The sequence below is a fragment of the Rhododendron vialii genome, chromosome 1a, assembly GCF_030253575.1.
Source record: "Rhododendron vialii isolate Sample 1 chromosome 1a, ASM3025357v1".
NCBI classification, from domain to species: domain Eukaryota; kingdom Viridiplantae; phylum Streptophyta; class Magnoliopsida; order Ericales; family Ericaceae; genus Rhododendron; species Rhododendron vialii.
The window spans coordinates 46,010,579-46,031,575 of NC_080557.1; the positions used below are offsets into that span (position 1 = coordinate 46,010,579).

The 20,997-nt window shown below is 40.3% G+C and overlaps 4 protein-coding genes across 6 annotated transcripts; 2 read left to right on the forward strand and 2 right to left on the reverse strand.

The window, feature by feature from the left end:
• Window positions 1-915: 915 nt before the first annotated feature.
• LOC131321197 (rho-N domain-containing protein 1, chloroplastic-like) lies at window positions 916-3,933 on the reverse strand. Its single transcript, XM_058352204.1, has 2 exons — window positions 3,788-3,933; window positions 916-2,710 (listed from the first exon to the last, which is right to left on the reverse strand). The coding sequence occupies exons 1-2, from the start codon at window positions 3,795-3,797 to the stop codon at window positions 1,164-1,166; spliced, it is 1,557 nt and encodes a 518-aa protein (XP_058208187.1). The 5' UTR covers window positions 3,798-3,933; the 3' UTR covers window positions 916-1,163.
• A 2,155-nt stretch (window positions 3,934-6,088) lies between these two features.
• On the reverse strand, window positions 6,089-10,951 carry LOC131321205 (mitochondrial ATP-independent inner membrane protease subunit 2-like). Its single transcript, XM_058352211.1, has 5 exons — window positions 10,743-10,951; window positions 8,604-8,776; window positions 7,291-7,474; window positions 6,415-6,521; window positions 6,089-6,336 (listed from the first exon to the last, which is right to left on the reverse strand). The coding sequence occupies exons 1-5, from the start codon at window positions 10,812-10,814 to the stop codon at window positions 6,255-6,257; spliced, it is 618 nt and encodes a 205-aa protein (XP_058208194.1). The 5' UTR covers window positions 10,815-10,951; the 3' UTR covers window positions 6,089-6,254.
• Window positions 10,952-13,464: 2,513 nt separating this feature from the next.
• LOC131321213 (TOM1-like protein 2) lies at window positions 13,465-17,643 on the forward strand. 3 transcript variants are annotated; one of them, XM_058352224.1, is made up of 4 exons: window positions 13,472-14,083; window positions 16,416-16,694; window positions 17,015-17,294; window positions 17,334-17,643. In XM_058352224.1, the coding sequence occupies exons 1-4, from the start codon at window positions 13,592-13,594 to the stop codon at window positions 17,423-17,425; spliced, it is 1,143 nt and encodes a 380-aa protein (XP_058208207.1). In that variant the 5' UTR covers window positions 13,472-13,591; the 3' UTR covers window positions 17,426-17,643. The 3 variants fall into 3 exon arrangements, with proteins under 3 accessions (XP_058208202.1, XP_058208207.1, XP_058208213.1); XM_058352230.1 differs by having other exon boundaries at window positions 17,015-17,265; window positions 17,305-17,643; XM_058352219.1 differs by having other exon boundaries at window positions 13,465-14,083; window positions 17,015-17,643.
• Window positions 17,644-18,326: 683 nt separating this feature from the next.
• Window positions 18,327-20,595, forward strand: LOC131321232 (11S globulin seed storage protein Ana o 2.0101-like). The gene is made up of 4 exons (XM_058352236.1): window positions 18,327-18,880; window positions 19,108-19,376; window positions 19,475-19,948; window positions 20,166-20,595. The coding sequence occupies exons 1-4, from the start codon at window positions 18,538-18,540 to the stop codon at window positions 20,556-20,558; spliced, it is 1,479 nt and encodes a 492-aa protein (XP_058208219.1). The 5' UTR covers window positions 18,327-18,537; the 3' UTR covers window positions 20,559-20,595.
• Window positions 20,596-20,997: the final 402 nt, after the last annotated feature.

Below are 20,997 nucleotides of genomic sequence, written 5' to 3' on the forward strand. Positions count from 1 at the left end.
CGAGCGGGCACTACGTGGTACCCGCTCGGTACTGAAAATTTTTCCAAGTTCGTGTTCAGGATAAAAAGAAGAGAGAGAGAGATTGATCGGAAGAATTGTGATCTTTGACGAGTTGTTAGGGTGAGTTTTTGCTGACCAATAAGTTTATGGAAAATTTTTTGTTGTCTAAAAATGACAAATTATTTTTACTAACCAAATTATAGTATATGGATGGATGAAAACGGCAAACACTGAGGGAAAAATGAAGAAAAAATTGTGAACCCGTGAATTGGCATGACATGACAAAATGCAATAATTTTGTAGTCCAAAATTTTCAGTGAAAAGTTGCCCGCTTGCCCTCAAATGAAAAGTTAATTGCACTTTCGCACTTCCTCGTTGACCATTGAAATCCAATAGGTAATCCTTTTCCAAAAATATAGTAAGAAAACTAGAAAAGAAAAATACAAAGTCTGCCCGCACATACATTACTCTTTCTTTTTACTTTTTTGTACTTAACCAACACTCTAAAAATATCAAATGGACCATTAATTCATTCTTTACCCACTTCTGACACAAGTTTTGGACCTACTTTTAACACTTTGTCATACATAGAAGTATAAACCTTTTTTTAGAGAGCCAAATATGGATCCTCACTTAGCGTAAGCGTGTATTTCACTAACTAAAATGAATATTAATATTTTAAATTAAAAATAATATATTATGAGGGAATAATATACTATCATATAAAGCAAAAAAAAATTACTTAAAAAATAAAAACCTTAACGGAATAGAGTCTTAGTGTTATTCTTAATTACTTTTGTGCACAATCCTGAATGCAAAAGGAAAATAACAATGAGTATGTCATGAACGGAGAAACACAAAAATGACGTACCTTTCAGGATTAACATTCCAAAAGTGAAAAAGGCATGAGGGATGGACAGAAAATAATGAACAAGAAAAGAAGTTTACATAACCTCAACCAAGGATTACTATGCAAAATTCGCTCAACCACACAAAAATGGTTACTCAAGTGGATCGGCAAAAACACCATCAATTGCCAAACTAAAGTGATCGAAAAGGGTACAAGTTTCATTACAGAAACACACGCATGAAAAGACTCAGACATTTCCTCAGAATGCGAAATTCCTCTATTCAACTTGGCTTCTCCTTTGTTCATCCGGAAATCAGGTTGAACCTCCACTCAACAACTCTAACAGCTGGTGTTTCCTGAGCCTTGATAACCCTTTCATGCCACGAGACTTTGCTAGCGCTTTCAATTCCGGCAGCTTCATTGCACTCAAATCGTCTTCTACAGGTTGTTTCTGTTCTGCTTCATTGTGACTATAACCTACAACAAAATCTGAAGAGTCCTCTCGCTTTTCATGCTCAAGAAGAGTGCTCTCTCTTTTACCATCTAAATTTGGATCTGTGAAAGAATCAGAACGAATAAGCTCGAATTTGATTCTAGGGATAGGAGATCTACGTCGAAAATTTGATACTGGTCTGCTTAAGGTAGGGGATTCACGTTTCACAAAGTAGTTTGAGTCAAAAGAGGCTGTGCTTTTCTCTTTGTTAACTGAACCATTTTGTGCAGAGTGGTTCAACGTGAAGTCTCTGCTGCAACCTTTACTCCTACTGTTCTTTCCCATTGGAGTATTGTGTTTGTTTAAAAGTTTAAGGAAAGGGGATTCCAGTTCCCCAGGGTTTGAGGAGTCGAAGGAGCTCGTGCTTTTCTCTTCGTCCATTACACCATCTTGCTCAGACTGGTCCAACAAGAAGTCTTTGCTGCTACCCTTACTTATACTTTTCCTCCCTGTTTGAGGAATGAATTTCCCCGCAAGCTTAGGGGAGCTCACGCTTTTCTCTTCGTCAAATAAACCATCTTGTTTAAACCGGTCCAAGAAGTTTCCGCTGCTACCGTTACTACTACTACTTCTCCTCCCCATTCGAGTGATGCGTTTCCTTGCAAGCTGAGGGGAGCTTGTGCTTTTCTCTTTGCCGGATGAACCAGCTAGTGTTTCAAACTTGTCCAAGAAGAAGTCTCTGCTGCTATCATTTCCACTACTTTTGTTCCCCATTGGAGTAATGCGTTTACTTGCAAGTTTAGGGGAGCTCATGTGTTCCTCTTTGTTAAATAAACCATCGTGTTTAGACTGGTCCAATAAGTCATCTCTGCTGCTACCATTACTATTACATGCCTCACCTATTTGAGAAATGTGTTTCCTTACAAGGTCAACGGCAGCACGAACATCCCTATCCTCATCACCATGCCCTTGAAACCCATCCGCCTTCTTCTCTCTCTTGAAATTTGCTCTCGGTGGAAGTTTAGCCTTCAACTTTCCAAAAACATTATCCTTCTCCTCTTTTCTTGGTTCTGGAGGTGTTCCATTAGGTTGGAACTTTGGGGCACTGGGGCCAGATAGTAATGGCCCAATTTCTGAAAGAAATCGTCGGGCTTCGTCAGGGCTATCACAATTATCTCTGTCATTTTGCTTGTTCTTGCTTTGGGAAAACCCATGTTTGTTTTGTCTTGAAAATTCCAGGTTTCCTGTGAAACCATTTGAACCCGCCTTGCACACTAAAGACATCCTCCTGAAGGTGAATTTCAGAGAAACAATTTTGATATTTGAAAATGCTTTGTAGTTGTAGCGAGATGAGCACGGTGACAAACTGGCTGCTCTTACAGAAGCTTCTGAGCAGGAGAAACACCTTCCACCTATTGGCCCATAATCTGTAACAAACACAAGAACCATGCAAGAAATTTTTTCATATGTTTGGGATGCTGGAAACATGGATTTGAGTACCGTTACGGCACCATGTCGCCAATGGTCATGCTTACATGTCTTAGATATAAGAAGATATCAAATTAATCTCTTCACTCAATGTGGAAAACGTTAAATGCTTGACCGAATTGTGTGGAGTCAAAATTTGCCTTTGTAGGTAGAGGTATCTTATCGTACTTCATCTCTTCTCGTCACGCCAAGAAGAAATAAGTGTCTACCCCTCGTTTACATTCAGAAACAAGCACATTGACATGTTAAAACTGGTTCGGTTCATGTGATACCACCATGGAAACTAATCAAGTTGCTATGATGCACATAATGTGATGTGCTGAACCAACTCAAACTCAACACCCCTGATTGGCTTGGCTTGGTTTCATTTCAAGCATATAGTTTCCGAGCAATGCTACTGACACCGCATTTTATTCTCCATAGACATAAGTGTGGTGAGCTCCACACACACTTGTGTCCATGGAGATGGAGTAAAAAAAGCGGTGTCACTGGACTTTTCGATAGTTTTCAAATCAATACAATCGATTTTTATTTTTTTTGAACAGCCAATACAATCGATTAAAGGTAAGTTCGGTCTGAAGTTGGATATGTTGTTGAATGAAAAAAAAAAACTGGAGCTTCTGAAGGTGTTATTGGGTCTTGATGTTCTTTTGATTGTGAGAAATGAAAAGATAAGAAAGGGGAGCTCTTTGGTAAGATTGGGTGAGAAAAAAGAAGGGGCCCAGTAGAAATTTTCATTTTGGTACTTTTCTATCCATTTCTCACCAAATTATTCAATTCAAATGAGTGATTTCGGGAGAAACTCTTATCCTTCCGTTTCTTTTCTTTTCTCACCATATCAGTCAATCCATTAAGTTTAAATCCGAATCCGAAACTATAAGTTTAACCAGCTGGTGAATCTCATTGAGTACCAAAACTAACAACACGAAAGGAAGGGCCAAGATAAAACAACAAACTGAAGGAGATATGGATGAGCAGAGAGAGAAAAAGACGGCGACGAAGAGAGAGAGAGGTACCTGTTCTCATCGTTGCCGGGACCGCCGAGTGTCGCCGGAGCTGCGAGCTATGTTCGATTGTGGATTAAGATTTTGGTGTCGGAGATTTTGAGAGAGAGGAGTACTATTTTAGGGCTGGCACTGATATATAGTTACTATTAATTTTTTGTTTTACATATTGTAACCTTAGATTTCTAAACATGACAGTTTTACCCCAAAAGAAACTTCCAAAGATCATTACCGCCCACACAACAGAGTGAAATGAATGAATATTTTTTGTACTCACGATAGGGCTGCAAACGAACCGAGCTGCTCGCGACCAGCTCATGGCTCAATTGGTTAAGGCTCAGCTCAACTCGCGAGCAGCTTATGGCTCGACTTGTTTAGTAATCGAGCCGAACTCGAGCTCAAGTTTTAGGCTTGTTTAGTCAATGACGGAAAGAGGATTTTAATCCGAGGGTGGGGCCGACTCAGTAGACATTTATTTTTTATCGAAACATATACTTATTATATCATAAGATTTTTGCTTTTCAATTCATTACATTTGTAGTTTAAAATGATTCTTTAGGCTACATCAACTATCACACGCTTATTTTTTTATTTATGAAAGAAATTGAGAAATAATAATGTAAAATTACATGTTTTTTATCAAATTGAACCAAAATTATTGCGATTATAAGTAGCTATACTCGAATAATTATCAACAATATTCAAAATCAGATATATACAAAATTTAAAATTTAAAACTCGGGTGCTTGGGGAGCTGGGGCCGGGGGGGCCCCGGGCCCCAACATAGCTCCGCCCCTGTGTTTAGTATAAATGAATCGAGCTCAACTCGCAAAAACTCGACTCATTTGTATAGGCTCAGCTCTTTTAAAAATGCTTGTTAGATAAATTAACTTGGCTTGACTCGTTTAGTAAATGAGCCGAGCTCGAACACTATAAAGCTCGGCTCGTTTGCACCCTACTCACCCCGTCCTAAAATTTTAGCCCATCTCTCCTTTTTTGGAAATTTCCATAATCCTTGTTGATTTCGACAAGTTCGCAAGAAAAAATTGATCCATTCTTTTGTTTTGCCTTCGATTTCCATATTCAAATTATAACACAAAAAAGTGGAGGGAAAAATGCATTAATCATTACATTTCTATATGAAGAGTACTCTAGGATATGTTTTTAAGAACAACTATTGTGTTTTCTTTAAAATGTTGAATTTCCAAAAGGAGTATTAAATTTTAGAACACATGGAGTATTTGTTTTCGCTTCTCCATTTAAATACAGTCAAAGAATGAACTCCTGCAAGTGGAAAATAAATAAACGACATTAAGGATTACTGAGCCAAAAGATGAGTTGGATGCACAACACTGCAACAAACTTGTTTATACGCACCTCAACTAAATTTTGTGATTCTAGAGAACACCAACTTCGAAATCTCTCTAGAGAGGTTTTGCATCAACCGTAGGCAAAATAGGTCTCAATCTTGCATTAGTTATCCCAGAATAATGCTGATATTTTTGATAACTCAAGTGTCTAGACCAATTTGCACGCACTTCAACTAAATTTTAGAGTCCAATTCCATCTTTCACTTGCAGGTGTATCGATGACTTTCTTTGGATGTTGACTTTCTTTGGATGTCATTACCTCGCTAATGAAATTTACATAAAATTAAAAGATCAAGTTTTTGTGTAACTTCCACATGAAACACTGGTTACCGTATCATGAAACAGGAATTACCAAAGCCGGTGACAGAAGTCTATCTACAACGATTCAAAGCATTTGTGGATATTTGAATGGAAATTGGATTGTATGAAACTAGCGTCTCAAATAATAGTGATTTAATCTAAAGTCACTTTTAGAAAATAATTGGAGCTGGTTATCGGTTGTTTGCGTAATGTTTTCAATACACAAATAATTGCCCGTAAATAAGCTAATCGAAAAAGAAATGCATAAATAAGCTATAATTTGCCAGTCTGGGAAGGGCCCACAAATGGCCGAAACTGGACCCCAAACTGGATGGTACGAATCTGGATGGGAGTCGGCTCCAGCACAACATAATACATCGATACACAGTTACAACCACAAATAAACCAGATGTTAGGTTACTGAAAATCAAATCAACACTCAATGTAGCAAACCGGAAAAACTTGGATCCAAACATGCCATTTTTCACGCCAGAAAAAGAAAAAAAAAGTAGCCATTTGGGGCTGTCTAATGCTACTTGCCACAAGACAAATATCATACTTGTCCATAGTAGAGGAGAAAATAGGAGGGCTATTACCACAAACAGAAGGAAACAAAAATGAAAAGAAACGAGGGGGAAGAAAATGACAAATCAACCAAACGATCCCATTACCCACATGAACATTGGAAGGATTCAAATTCTTATTCTTTATTTGTACTTGAAATAAAGAGATCATATGACAGAATGGGATGAAAAAAAATAAAACAAAGTACATACAAACTGGGTGAGTTTTATCTATATTTGCATCGTCTACGCTTTGTGATTTTTTGACATCTCATCAACATCCAGTTCGACTTCCAATACAGGTGAATCCTTCTTCATGCTGAAATGACTGGTAAAATAACACCACATTTAGATAACAAGTTTTCCAATATAGCTAATTTGGTTCAAGTTGCTGAGATCAGCTCACCTGTTCTGCACAGGACCATGATCTACGGCGGTTCTCAGGCAATATATTACCCTGCCAACTATGTCTGTCATGGATACGGGACCAAAGATTCGGCTATCTTTGGCCTCCTGCAATTAAGAAAGGGAAACAGGGAAAAAAAAGTTAATAAATCATGAAGTGTCAACCACCTATTCAAGGTGTTAAGCATTACCCATACACCAAACACGCTATGGAGATAGTAACTGAAGCCCCTTGGGACTTGGATCATGCTTGGCAGATTTGACAGGAATGGAGACGAAAGAAGAGGTGCTCAATATGGTCAAGGATGTAAGTGGAAGGACGACTTCAAAAGAGAAGGGAAGAGGACTGAACCACTGATGGATGTTCCAATCAAGGCGTTAACTCCACCAAGGGAAATACTGCCTTGCATGTAGAAACTAACAGTTTAGAATCACCACTTTGGTGTGTGGAGAGGGATAATGCCTGTGATGTAGAAACTACCCACTTTGGTGTGTGGAGAGGGATAATGCCTGTGATGTAGAAACTACCTAGTTTGGTGTGTGGAGAGGGATAATGCCCGTAAATCATAATGTTTCTTCTTAAGGTGAGGAAAGAAGCATATAGGATAAAGTGGATTCCAAAAGTAGGGATGCGAGCAAGATGACGAGAGTATTGGTAATGGTGCTATTCAAATGTGGTGCTTGTAGGTTGTGTTTTGAGCTTCACTGTATATATATTTCTTTCGGTGCTGATATGCTTAGGCTTAGCTTCCCCCCCCCAAAAAAAAAAAAAAATCTAGGTTGATAAACATGAATCACTACAAGAAGGGAGAAAGGAAGAAGAAAACACACACATTCAGCCTGTGCACGAAATCAATCAATGAAGAAAACGGCATACCTTGGGCTTCAAGTTTTCATTGTCGGACAACAGCCAGCACTGATCCTTTTTGAGAACAAATGGCTCCTCTTTTTCATTAGTAGATACCATTTCATAGCCCTCTATGGCAGCCAATCTTCGGATGAGATAGTCATCCGATTTTTCAGGGTCCTTCACAACCACCACATCTCCAACAAAAACACGCCTGCCAATAATGTATTACGCAGTCAAGGGAAGCACCAAACCAGAAAATACACACAGAACGCGTTCACACAGAAGCTGACACCACCACCAAACAAGATATCTGATGGATGCTACAAACAGAAGTTACGAAGCAATTAGAACCGAAGTGCCAGCTAGCCAAGCCAATCAAGTTTCTAGGTAGTAATAAAGCCGCCCACTGAATCCCACCTTCGTCCAGATTGGGGGGGTTTGGCAGCAAAGGAAACCCCCAGTGTGCAATGACCACAGTCCAACGTGAGTCCATTGTCATGAAGGGGGGGAAATTGGAATAAAACAGCAGAAAACCACAAATGGTGCTAGCATGACCGAAACTACAGATGACGCAATCAGAAGCTGAGAAAAATTTATGCACCGAGAAACTAATCTGTTTAAATGGAGGATGGAATTGCTCAGCAGATTAGGTGCCTTATTCAGAAATCAGCAGGGAATTGTGATTTTACTGGTTCGAGCAACATATTCAGTAGAAGCATGATACGCACTCAAAGATATGGGGGCAAACTCGGTATTGACATCAAAATACCAGTGGTCTGGGATAATCCTAGCAAGTAATCTCGCCAGCTTAAAGACAGAGAGGTTAATTGAAGCTAAGTCTACGACGACAATACAAGCATAGCTTGAAACACCTAACCCATTTGATTTGGTATCATTCTGAATTGCTATTCTAGTGCCGTACAATGACCGAGCTTGATTGGATTAACCAGCCCAAAAAATGTTTAAAAAAAGAAAGGGCAAAATGTCTTGCACATATGGCACATATATAAGCGCAAGATAAGACATAATAGAGCCATCCGTAGAGTACAATAAAGCACATACAAAAAACAATGAACTAAGAAACGAGCATGAGCACATATTTTCATCTAATAATAAGATACGGATTGTTGCAAAGCATGTGAAAACGACTATCACACGTAAGACTTATTTGGTGTTAAAAAAAAGGTAACACTTATTTGCGATATTGAAGATGCATAGGATGACAATATATAAGACCATGAAATTTGTCTGAAGTATCAAAAGATGGAGAGGATAACATCATAACATATGACTACAAACAAATGTATCCTCTTTTCCCAGTTAGTGAACAGCAACCATACATTGGATCTGCTGCTGGTAATTTCCGCACAAGAAGAGTTCCGCCCTGCCCTGCTATTGTTGGGGCCATCTCCTCTCCTTTGTTCCAATGGAAGTATGTCAACTTTCCTTGAAATAGATGTTTCCATATAGCATCACCTACTTCTCTCTCAGTTATTTGACCTCCTTTATAGTTCTACATCAAAATGAAGATAATCTCAGTTCAATCTCCAAGAAAAAATACTTAAAGCTCACAACTTTCTCTACCATAACTAAATATATTGAACGAAACAAAATACTTCTTGTTGCAGAGGCAAAAAATAATTAACATTCCAGATGGTCAAGCCAGAATAATTGCGTTCACTGGAAGTAAAATTCAAGCAGCTAGAGTTCACTTTAAGAGAAGTAGGCGGAGGCCAGATTGACTGCACGTTTGCACCTATATGCATCCCAAGATGGTTACAAGGTTAAACTATGTTCCACTGAGAAATGAAGCTCGTCTTGTCCACATAGAGTATTCACCATATCCTTCTCCTAAAGATATATCATAGCTTGTACAACGTAAAAACCAATCCAACACCCTCTAGTGGTGCAAATTGAGACCACCATAAGCCAACTTATACTTTTGATTCAAGAAAACCTAATTGCCCATCATAAAGGACAATTCAACAAACATATATCAGGAGACCCACGAAAATGTTAAAGGCATGAAATGAGGGAAAGTGAATAATGGATGCCCGTGTGAGAATTGCTCTTGGCGTGGAAGAGAGAAACTCCTGATGATAAGCAGATGGAGAATTGGCGGAGAAAGACACTGTTGTGGAGCTTCATGGATGTTTTCATGAGTCAACAAACCAAATGTAAGAGGACTTTATAGCCAAAGGCGGTGGCGTCAATGTCTGTCCTTCGTAGATGCAGAGATGATGGTAGTGGTGCTAATTATGATAATGCTGGTAAAAAGGTGACGGTGTGGGTGGTAACTGGTAAGGCCCCTTGTCACTCTCTTTTTTGTTGTTTTCTCTTAATTTTTACTGAATTTGGGTATAATTTTCACACCACATCATTAGGCTCGACGAGAGGAACCGAAAAAGTATAAAAATATAGCCCAAAGTTGAAAAAGTTCACTAAAGACAACCAAAAAGACACTAACAAACAGTACTTATATACCAAATTAACAAGCTAAAAATGATCCTTATCGCCAACAACCTTATAAGAAAACGAACTCCATTCGAGTGAGGAAACTAAATGGATCTGAATACCACTCACTCAAGTTAAAATTGAAACACCAATCCAAGCAAATGGAATAAAGAGATTTAGCTTGCTTTGTCTTTTCTACACCAAGTAAATCATAAAACAACAATACCAGGTAATTTTTCCTTGTTTGGTTTTAGAAGGAAAAATATCAAAACGAAGAACAATTTTCCTCCTCACTTTCCTTTCCTTTCTTTTCCTCAAGTTCCAAACAGGCCCCATCCCCTTTGGATGGTGAGTGTTAGGATCGGAACACACACGTACACGATTCACGAGTATAAAATAGAAAAGAAATTGACACAGCAATATACGTGGTTCCCCAAAACCAGGTACGTCCACGGGAGCAAGAGAGCAGTCTTTGTTATTGATGATCACGTAATAGGGTATTACAATAAAGAATATTTATACCTCCTCTATTCCTGCCCTAATCCGTATTATGGCCTGAATACCCATAATACCTTTATAACTCCGTTCCATTCTGCTTCGCTCCACTACGCTCGCAACTGACCCTTATTGTAGAACTTCTAATATGTGAGCCACATGTTCTAACAGTGAGAAAGGATGAGATAAGAAAGGGATCCTTTTCTCACCAATTCTCACCATTTTTGCGTGAGATTGGGTGAGGAAGGGGAAAGGCCAATCAAAAAATATCATTTCTTGTACTCTTCTCTCCATTTCTCACCAAAATGCTCAAATGAGTGATTTGGGTAGAAACCAAAACCCTTTCCCTTCATCTCTCATGAAACCCCTCCATCCAAGGGGCTACACCTCACCAGAAAATCCTATCCAAACACTGATCGTAAGATATCGCAGAGAAATAAACGCAAACAAATCACAATCGATTTGGAAAATGCATTGTGTGTGTGTGTGTTTTAGGCGGAGGAGTAGAGAGGGAGGGGATGTGGGATGACCTTGCAGGTGAGGGAGACGGAGTACTCGAATTTGTGGGCGATGTATCGGAACCAAGTCGAGAGAGAAACCATCGCAGGTCGGTGATATCTTTCGCCGTAGCTTCACTTCTTGATCCCCTTTTTCTCACCTTAAACCCTTCGATGTCTTCTTTATGTTTGATCTCCCCTGGTTTTTCATTTGTGTTGGGATTTTAGTTAGGGTTTTCTTTTTTTCTTTTTCCAGCAGTTTAGGCCTTTTTAGAAAATTACTACTGTACAATAAATTATATTATACTCCGTATTTTTTAATGGAGTGAACAATTAATTGATTATTTGTCTTTTAGTAATATTCCAGATTACATACCACACACGCAGATTTGTATGCGCTCAAATTCAATTCAACCATTCGTGCCAAGATAAAAGACCAGATGCCGCTCAACACCCCGCTTGATAAGAAATGCTTGACAGCATCCACAGGTCTAGCCAAGGTCGAGTTCCTCCTCATTTCTAATGCTTTATATATCAATGCACCTTTTCCAATATATACATACATAACAAATATTAATGTACTTTTTGTGTATTAACCATTATGGATTGAGATTAACATTTTCTTTCTAATCGGTTAAAAAGCCCATTTTGTCCGGACGCGGGGGGCTGCTGTACCCAAGGGGATAGCAGCGTACTGCTGTCTCAATTTTGGGGCCCACCCCGGTCTCGCTCCAATGATCTGAATCGTTCACTTTGTAAAGCTCGTCGAGTAGAACAGCTATGCAAAAAATCAGCTTAATTGGATATCATTAAGTACCTGATCGAAGCCCATATAACTCTCAGTCCATGGGTTATAGCGGATTTGATCCAGTGTTTCGGATCCATTCTTTTTAAGATAAAAAGGTTCCGATCAGGTACTTAATGATATCCAATTAAGCTGATTTTTAGCACAGTTGTTCTACTCAACGAGCTCTACAAAGTGAACGATTCAGATCATCGGAGCGAAACCGGGGTGGGCCCCAAAATAGGGTGCAGCAGCCCCCCTCCCTCCATTTTGTCCAATGGTTTGTCAGTGTAAACTCACGTGTGACGAAAATTGCCTATTTGGGAAAACAAACGCAACTATTAAAAATTATTTTACACAGTTTGTGTAAACAAAAATTTTCTCCAAATCAATTAGATTGTGTTGCGTTGTCATATATTATTAATTGGAACCACTATTTTAATGACATAATGCAATTTAATTGATTTGGAAGAAACTTTTATTTACACAAACAGTGTATAATTATAGTATAATTAGGTCCCGTTCTCGAAAGGAAAATAAGTATTTATTTTTTAAGGAGATAGATCTAGGAACAAAACATTTGACAATACTTTTGACACTAAATCTTAACCATTGCTTTGGATGGCTAGGATTAAAAGTAAAAAAGACCACACTTTCTCTCTTGTTTTCACTGTTCTCTCTCTCTCTCTCTCTCTCTCTCTCTCTCTCTCTCACGACATCCCCTCCCCACTCTCCTACCAACACCCCATTGCCAAATTACCTCCGGGAATAATGTCTCATATAATGTCGCAAAAAATCTTATTTGAGAAATAGATAAAGTACACAAAAATCACACCCACTATTCTTTAGATACTACGCCCTAATATCCATCAAAATGACAAAATCAAAAGGAAAAATAAGATATGTGTAAATAGATATTGCATCACCAAATGAAGACATGCAACCCACGGGCTCTCTCGATTGCAGCTCGTTCGCGACATTATATGTGTTGAACCCCTCTCTCTCTCTCCCTCCCCTGCTCTCGGCCTTCTCTATTTTGAAAGAAAAAAAACAGGAAAGAAATACAGATTCGGCTACTCCGGTCTACAGTAGCAGACGACTCCGGCACACCATCTTAGTTAATTTAGGTGTCAAACGAAATCTGTAAATAGATGTGTTATATTTTCAATTGATGTAACTATGCTATCCTCTTGTTGCTATTTATTGTTCATTTTTGTTTTGTTTGGTGAAAATTAATCATCATGGTAGAAGAAGGTTCAGTGAGATACATTTTTTTTTGTTTTGTCTGGATTTTCATTTGGACTTTCTTACATAGATTGTTGAAACTTTCTGCCATTATTGTGCTTGTTTTTTATTTATGTCCATATTTAGAGGGGATTAACTATAATTTACCCTTTGGGATTTACAGTTGACACTTGACAGGAAAGAGGAGGGGGGTTGGGTTTGTACGTGAGTGAGGGAGGGGAGAGAGAGAATGTGTGATCTTTTTACTTTTAATCCTAGCGCAATGATTAGGATTTAGTGTGAAAAATATTGGCAAATGTTTTGTCCCTGAATCTCTTTTTTAAGATGACAATTTTAGCTCAAAAATTATGTATTTGTGTAAATAATTTTTCTATCAATATATATCTTGTTTGAAAGATTTCGATGAGATTTTTTATATGGTGGAAAAAAAAATTTAAAAATGATTTTTTATTTACACAATTTTTTAGTTTGAAAATGTGAAATAAGTATTTATTTTTTAAAAAAGTGTTCTGAAATGGAACCTATCTATATATTACATATTTTTAGATTTCAATATGTCTATTATTTTTAAATTTAAAATTATCTTATTAAAAAATAAAAATTTATTTTACGTTCATTAATCTCATATTGAATTGAATTCGATCGTAACTATCTGGTCGTCGTTGGCCCCACCATACGGCAAAGAGACGACAGGAACACGCCACGCGTATCTGACATTCCCAATTTCTACTCTCACCCTTATCTCTCTCAGACTAGACCAATTCAATCTCTCTCTCTCTCCGCCCAATACCTCGCACAGGTCACGCCGACGTCGGTTAACCCAATCCAAACCCTACACTCCGACACAACCACCATGGACAAATTGAAGCTGGCCTCGTCCTCGCTGGGCGAGCGGCTCAAAACCGGGTCCGCCCAGATGACCCGGCTTGTCAGCACCAAGATGAGATCTATCCTCCAGCCCCCCACGCCGGAGTCCAGGATGGTCGACGACGCGACGTCGGACCACCTGGAGGAGCCCGACTGGGGGATGAACCTCCGCATATGCGCCATGATCAACGCCGAGGAGTTCAGCGGGGCCGAGGTCGTGAGGGCGGTGAAGCGGAAGCTATCGGGGAAGAGTGACAAGGGGCGGAGGCTGGGGCTGGATCTGCTGGAGGCGTGCACGTCCAACTGCGAGAAGGTGTTCTCGGAGGTGGCGTCGGAGAAGGTGTTGGACGAGATGGTGAGGGTGATTGAGGATCCGAGGTGCGATGGGGAGACTAGGGTGAAGGCGCTGGAGTTGGTTAGGGCATGGGGGGAGTCCGAGGATCTCAAGTATTTGCCCGTGTTTCATCAGACTTATATGGTAACATCTCCTTAAGATACGTTTATACTCGTACTAATCGAAAAAGATACGTTCTTTACTCATATCCTAAGTTAGATAAAAGAAATTACTCGTATCCTAAGTCACGTGTACGTGCGAGAATAATACACGAGAGGGAGGATCGAGAGCGGGAGTGCAGGACGCTACTGGAGGATTATGTGACTGAGCATATCCCCTAGGGTGTGTGCGAAAGTGGGAACGCAAACGCAAGTTTGAAAGTGTTTTTCAAACTTCTGAAATGGGAAGTTCGCAAGAGAGAGGATTGACAACGGGAGTGTAGAAAAACGTATTTGGGCCGTATTGTTTGGTAGTTGTCTACGCTGGAGTAAATGAGTAGAATGATGATATTGCTCAACTCTCTTATTGTGACTATTGTCCGCAGAGGTTAAGGTCATATGTGTTGGCCCGTTATGCACTTTTTCATTCCTCTCCCTGATATTGCATCTTCTATCTTTGTATCTATATATGTGCATGCATCATGCATGTTGGAAGTAAGAAGTATAAGCCTTAGACCGGGAAATACCGATTAACTAGCTAAAGTAAAAAGTTAGCCAACAGATCCAAATATCGGATGAGTGACAAGGAAACATGACTTACAACCAACATATCCGAAAAAGCAGTGAGGAATCCATACAACTTTTAACTACATTCCCTTTTCAGCGCATTGGGAATTTGTTTGAGTGCAACTTTTTATACAAACCACACGGGTTTCTTATTCAAGATTATATCTGTATGCTAGCTGTAAATGAGCATGATATGTAAGGGAGGGCATGGTTCTCTTAAATGAGGACCTGGTGGGATACACCCAGGTCTCTTATTAGTAAAAGCCAGTAGCTGTGTTTAAGGAAACTGTAGGGTGAATGTAACATACATATGTTCTCCTAAAAATTGGTGAGCAACTGTCGGCCCTCCCTGTCCCTTGAGGGAATCCTTATTCTACCTCACATGCTTCAGTTTTTCGGGTTATGCTTACGTTCCATATTAGCTACTGTATCAGGAGAAACCCTACTTGGTGTTCCAACATAGATCTTTGCTGCAGTTTCAGCTTATGTGAGTAAAGGTCAAGACTCAACAGGTAACCTGTTGAAAATGAAATTATGCCAGAGACAGCACCAAAACAGTTTCTGTTCAAGACATGGAAGGAACAAAGCTAACTACAGGTTCCTTGTAAAAAGTGTAGGAGGAAAAGTTAGTTTGGGGTTAGCTTAGGTAAGGGAAAAAACCTAGAAGTGCATGCATGGTGTGTGCCAATCCGATATTGAATTGAGAACTGACAGTATATGCAATTATTCATTTGCAAACGGCTGCCCTAGTGCGCATTTGGTGAAAAAAGAACAAATTCCTCGCTCCACCCAAATTTAACCTTCGGCTTTGTCCATTAGCCTTTTTGAATAAATCCATCTCTTACTGCGTGTTTGTGGCGCGGACCCGCAAGATCCAACAGAATGCAGATTTGCTCGGTAGAGAGAGGATGATGCTTTTTATGTGAACTAGCTTGTAAAATAAGCTTTCACTAATGACTACAGAAAAGTCTGTGCACTTTGGTTGCCTGCATCTATGCCATGTTTGTTTCGGGTATCCGGGACTCGGGAGGTGACTACTACTTCTGCGTCCCACTTTATGCCACGTTTTATTTGATAAGTAAGGCATGTACTAATTGTCTAGTTTGACCGCATAATAGCATGTAATTGGTAATGGTTTAGGGATGTTTTTCCGCCATCTGGTCTTTTATCACTCATACCCTTCTGTCATATCTGGAAGCCAAATGGAGTATAGGACAAGATTTCTTATCATGCTTGCCCTTATTGATGATTTCTTTATCAATTTTTTTTATCGGCAAAAAAATTTTCATTCATCACGAGGATACAAAAGGAAATCAATACAATACAGTAGAAATCAGTACGATGATTTCTTTATCTATTGCCCATGTGACTATGATATTCAAAACTGGCTTGTGTGACTTTGGTCGTCAACTATCTCATTTATTTATAGCTATCCTACCATCATTTGATGGAGGAAAAACTTTCTCACACCAAGGGAGCCCGCTGAAATTTATACATTGTTTGTCTTTCTGTTGCCAATCTCTATTCGATTTGTTTTGGTTAGTGTCGGCAGATCTATTAATATTATTTCCTGGTACTCTGTTTATGCCTTTATGGGCATCTAGATTACCATAAGATTGGTTTGGCAAGATTATTTATTTGATTTCCTTGTATATACAAAACTAGACATGTACCGGCATACATGGATTTCTCTTAGCAAATTACATGGACACTGATGATGAATCCTCTCTTTAATTGTGTTACTGTGGCAGAACTTGAAGACTAGAGAGATACCGCAGTCAGCAGGGGATGGGAATCGGGCCCCCATGCAGTATTCCTTAGAATCATATATTGATGAACAGCCCATGTCACCTCCTGAAAGATACCCTGTTCCTGATTCGGGTTTGCACGGTGCAGATAATGCTACTTTTCCATATGGTTATGGCATCCAGTCCATTGAGGAGAAGAAAGAGATCCTAGAAATCACTCGTAACAGCCTTGAAATTCTTTCTAGCATTTTAAATTCCGGATCAGAACCAAAACCCATCAAGGTAGATTTGTTACTTTTTTCATGAGTATTATATCGCTAGTAGATTTCCACTTCTTTTGTGAGACCTCTAACTGTGAGCATGTGCCTCATGTTTTGCTCTTTTCTCTGAATGCTAACTGGTATATCTAATTTATCGGAAAAATCTCCAATCTTTTCTCTCGAGCACTATATAGCATCAAGTCTGACAGGATGTCCAGAATTTCAAGATATGCCACTGGGGGCTTTTTGGATCTGAACCCACGGTCCCCTTTGATGTAAAATGTTGCACACCTATAGGTATGAAGTGATTGGAAACCTGAAAAAGTTCTCGTGTCACTGCAGGATGATCTAACAGTTAGCATGTTCGAGAAGTGCAAGCAGTCGCTACCTATTGTCCAAAGGGTTGCAGAGACCACCACTGATGATGAAGTTATGCTCTTTGAGGCTCTGCATCTTAATGAAGAGCTGCAACAAATCATTTTCAAGTATGAGGAAATGGAAGCTGCTCTATCATCTGCAAGTGCGCCACCAGAAAATCCTCATAGTGCAGAATCAGACTTGCCCATCCTCGAGACTCCTCATAGTGCAGAATCAGACTTGCCCATCCTCGCGACTCCTCATAGTGCAGAATTAGACTTGCCCGTCCTCGAGACTCGAAGAGAAACAGAAATGGCAGATTCCCCAAGTGAGGAGAAACAATCGAGCAGTGGAACCCAAAAGCTTGATTTCCAAAAGAAAGAACATGGCACCTAGTCCACTATGACTCGAGACAGTGAATTAAAGTAGTTTTTCCGTGTATTTATTTTTCTTTCTTTTCCGTCTGCGGGAATACTATCGTTAGGCATTAGGCGCTTCCCGTTGTCCAGCTATGTGTAATTAGTTTCGTTTAGTTTTACTTAGATGTAGTTGGTATCTATGTTTCTGTGGAAACACTGACCATTTTGTATGATCGGGTTGAGTTTCTTCGTGTCCGTTTTGATTTTTTTCATTTTCTTGTTGATGCAAAGTTTTAGGTTGTGGCTGTTGCACACTGCAGTCTTGGGTATAACTCACGCACTATACTCAGTTGTAGAAATGCACTTTGGTAGCCAGGCGATGGTGATATGAGACTTCGCTTCAACGCTGCTGCAAAATTTATGCATGCAATGCATGCCAGAGCATAAACATGAAGAGTTGAGAAAATGGAAGACCCAGTTTTTGTAACAAGATGAGCTGTTTTCAATTGTTTGACCCTATGCTATGGAGCATCGGATTGGACTCTATATTTAATTAGGCTATGCATGTTCAATGTTTGGTTAAAGCTTTTACGGTCAGGATAAACCATGTATTCTTACAAAGTGTGGATATACAATAAGTTAAAAACGAAACCCGCATGATCTCACCTATTCGTTTTGGCAATCAATAATTTTGATTTTAACTCTCTTCCTTCGAAAAATTTGTTTAAAATTTAGACTTTTTGGAAGGCCACAATTCACCTCCATAAAATCTTATTCACGGAGGTCCTTGAATAAGTTTTTCTCCGATTTATATAAGTGATCATACACCACTTCATCAATCTCATAGTAGTGATCCCAATTCTGATGGACTCAGGGTCCATTCCAGATGATGCAGCTCAAACACACAGGAATACCCCCTCAAACAACTTCTCAGAAACCCAAAGACACTTGCTCTCTGACCAGACCCCATAGGTGTAAGCCATCAGGTTTCACTACCCATGCAAGCTGAAAGCTGGCTCAAAAAGAAACAAAGACACCAAACCCATATGTGGCAACCCACAACCTCCCTCTCTCTCCTATAAAAACCCACACTCTCCATTCCCCACTTCACAAACCAAAAACTTACAATTAACCACTTCATATATAGCAATGGCTAAGCTTTCCATGCTCTCAGTTTTCCTCTGTTTTCTCGTTCTGTTCCATTGCTCTGTTGCCTACGGGCAGCAAGGAAGCCGCTGGGGTCGAAGAAGCCCGTTTGGGGAGCAAGGGCAGCGCGGGCAGAGGCGGCAAGGCGATTGCCAGCTCAACAACCTGAATGCCCAGGAACCACAGCACCGGCTCCACGCCGAAGCTGGGGTGACCGAGTTCTGGGACTTCGACGATGATCAGTTCCGGTGCGCCGGTGTCGCCGCCTGCAGGAATATCATCCAGCCCAGAGGCCTTTTCTTGCCCGCCTACACCAATGCCCCTACCCTCATCTACATTCTCCAAGGTTATTTTTATACTTTTACGATTCTTTTCATCGAGTGAAATGATTAATCCAAAAAATTATTTTAAAAAGCAAAAAAAAGCTATGAAACGTTAAAAAGAAAATACGGAAAAAAAATTTAGAAAAAAAGTTTACAAGAATTTATGTATGAATTTTCTATGGTATACAAAATTTTGCATGAATTTATGTATTACTTGGACCTTAGTATGAACAAATTGTTGTGGATGCAGGCAGGGGAATTCAAGGGGTGATGATGTCTGGCTGTCCCGAGACCTACCAATCATCGCAGCAACAATCTGAAGGAGGCGGACGACGGGAAGGAGGAGGCCAGAGATTCCGCGACCAGCATCAGAAGATCCGCCGCTTCCGAGAGGGCGACGTTATCGCATTGCCTGCCGGAGTGGCACACTGGTGCTATAACGACGGCGACAGCGAGCTTGTCGCTGTCATAATGGAAGACACCGGCAACCACCAAAACCAGCTCGACAACAACCCCAGGGTAAGGTTAATTCAACACAACATATATGAAGTGTGGGATCCACATGTATTGCGTAGAGCTCGTGTAAATTCCTAAATATTTTCTGTTCGAAATTGTAGAAATTCTTCCTTGCCGGAAACCCACAACAACAAGGACAGCAGCAGCAGCAGCAAAGAGAAACGTTCCGCCGCCGGGGGGAACGTCAGGAACGGAACTTCGGAAACGTTTTCAGCGGCTTCGATACCGAGGTCTTGGCAGAGGCTTTCGGAGTGGACAGGGAGACCGCGAGGAAGCTTCAGGGGCAAGATGACAACAGGGGCCACATCATCAGGGTGGAAGGAGATCTTCAGGTGTTGAGGCCATCAAGGAGCAGGGAGGAACAAGAGGAGGAGGAGAGAGGGCGCGAATACGGCCGCCGCGCCAATGGCTTGGAAGAGACCATTTGCAGTGCTAGACTGGTCGAGAACATCAACGATCCATCGCGCGCCGATTTCTTCAACCCAAGAGCCGGGCGTCTCACTACCTTGAACAACTTCAATCTCCCTATTCTTAACTTCCTCCGACTCAGTGCTGAGAAAGGAGTTCTCTATAGGGTATGAGAATCATTTCTATGTTCAAAATTTCGAAATTCACTTACAGAGAGTTTAGAAACAAAAAAGTTCAAATACAATTTCGGACACAATTGCATCCCATCATTGTCATCGTCGAATTGCATAGTCATATTGTGGTGGTTTTGGCATCAAAATCATTTTTTTTTTTGACATCATTGCAAACTAAAATATTGTGAAATTTGTTGTGGAAACTGTGCAGGATGCTTTCATGCCACCACACTACAAGCTAAACGCCCACTGCGTGCTCTACGCAACGAGGGGAGAGGCCCAGATGCAGATCGTAGACAACAGGGGACAATCAGTGTTCAACGACAGGATCCGGGAGGGACAGATGGTGGTGGTGCCGCAGAACTTCGTGGTGTCAAAACAGGCCGGAAACGAGGGGTTCGAGTGGGTGGCCATGAAGACCCACGAGAACGCCATGTTCAGCACTCTCGCCGGTCGCACTTCAGCCCTGCGTGCCATGCCGGTGGATGTTGTGGCCAACGCGTACCAGATTTCTCGGGACGAGGCGATGAGGCTGAAGATGAACAGGGAGGAGACTATCTTGATGGAACCAAGGCAGGCTGGGAGGATCCGTAGTGTTGCCTAAGTAGTATGTGGCCGTGGGGGGATGAGCTAAATTTTAGTTTTTGCTGTGTACGAGTACTTTGGTAGTACTACTATGTAACGGTGGTTGACAAATAAGGTTTTAGTTAACCAGTAGAGAGTAAAAGAGAAGCTTTCATCGATGGCTTTTGTATTTTCTGTACTTGAAAGAGTTTCGACTATGGCTGAGAATAAATGAGTACTGCGGGAATTTGGGAGGCTTAGAGCATCCACAATAATGGTAATAATTAAATCGATAATCAAAATGTACCATGTTAGTATTTGACTATCTATTTAGTCAATAATTAAACTTAACAACTTCTATCTCAACATTGGTTATTTTTACATCTATAACTAAAAAAAACCCCACAATACGTAATGTATATTTGTTCAATCGCAAACGAATTTCAATTACGCACCCAACCACACCAAATTATTTGTCT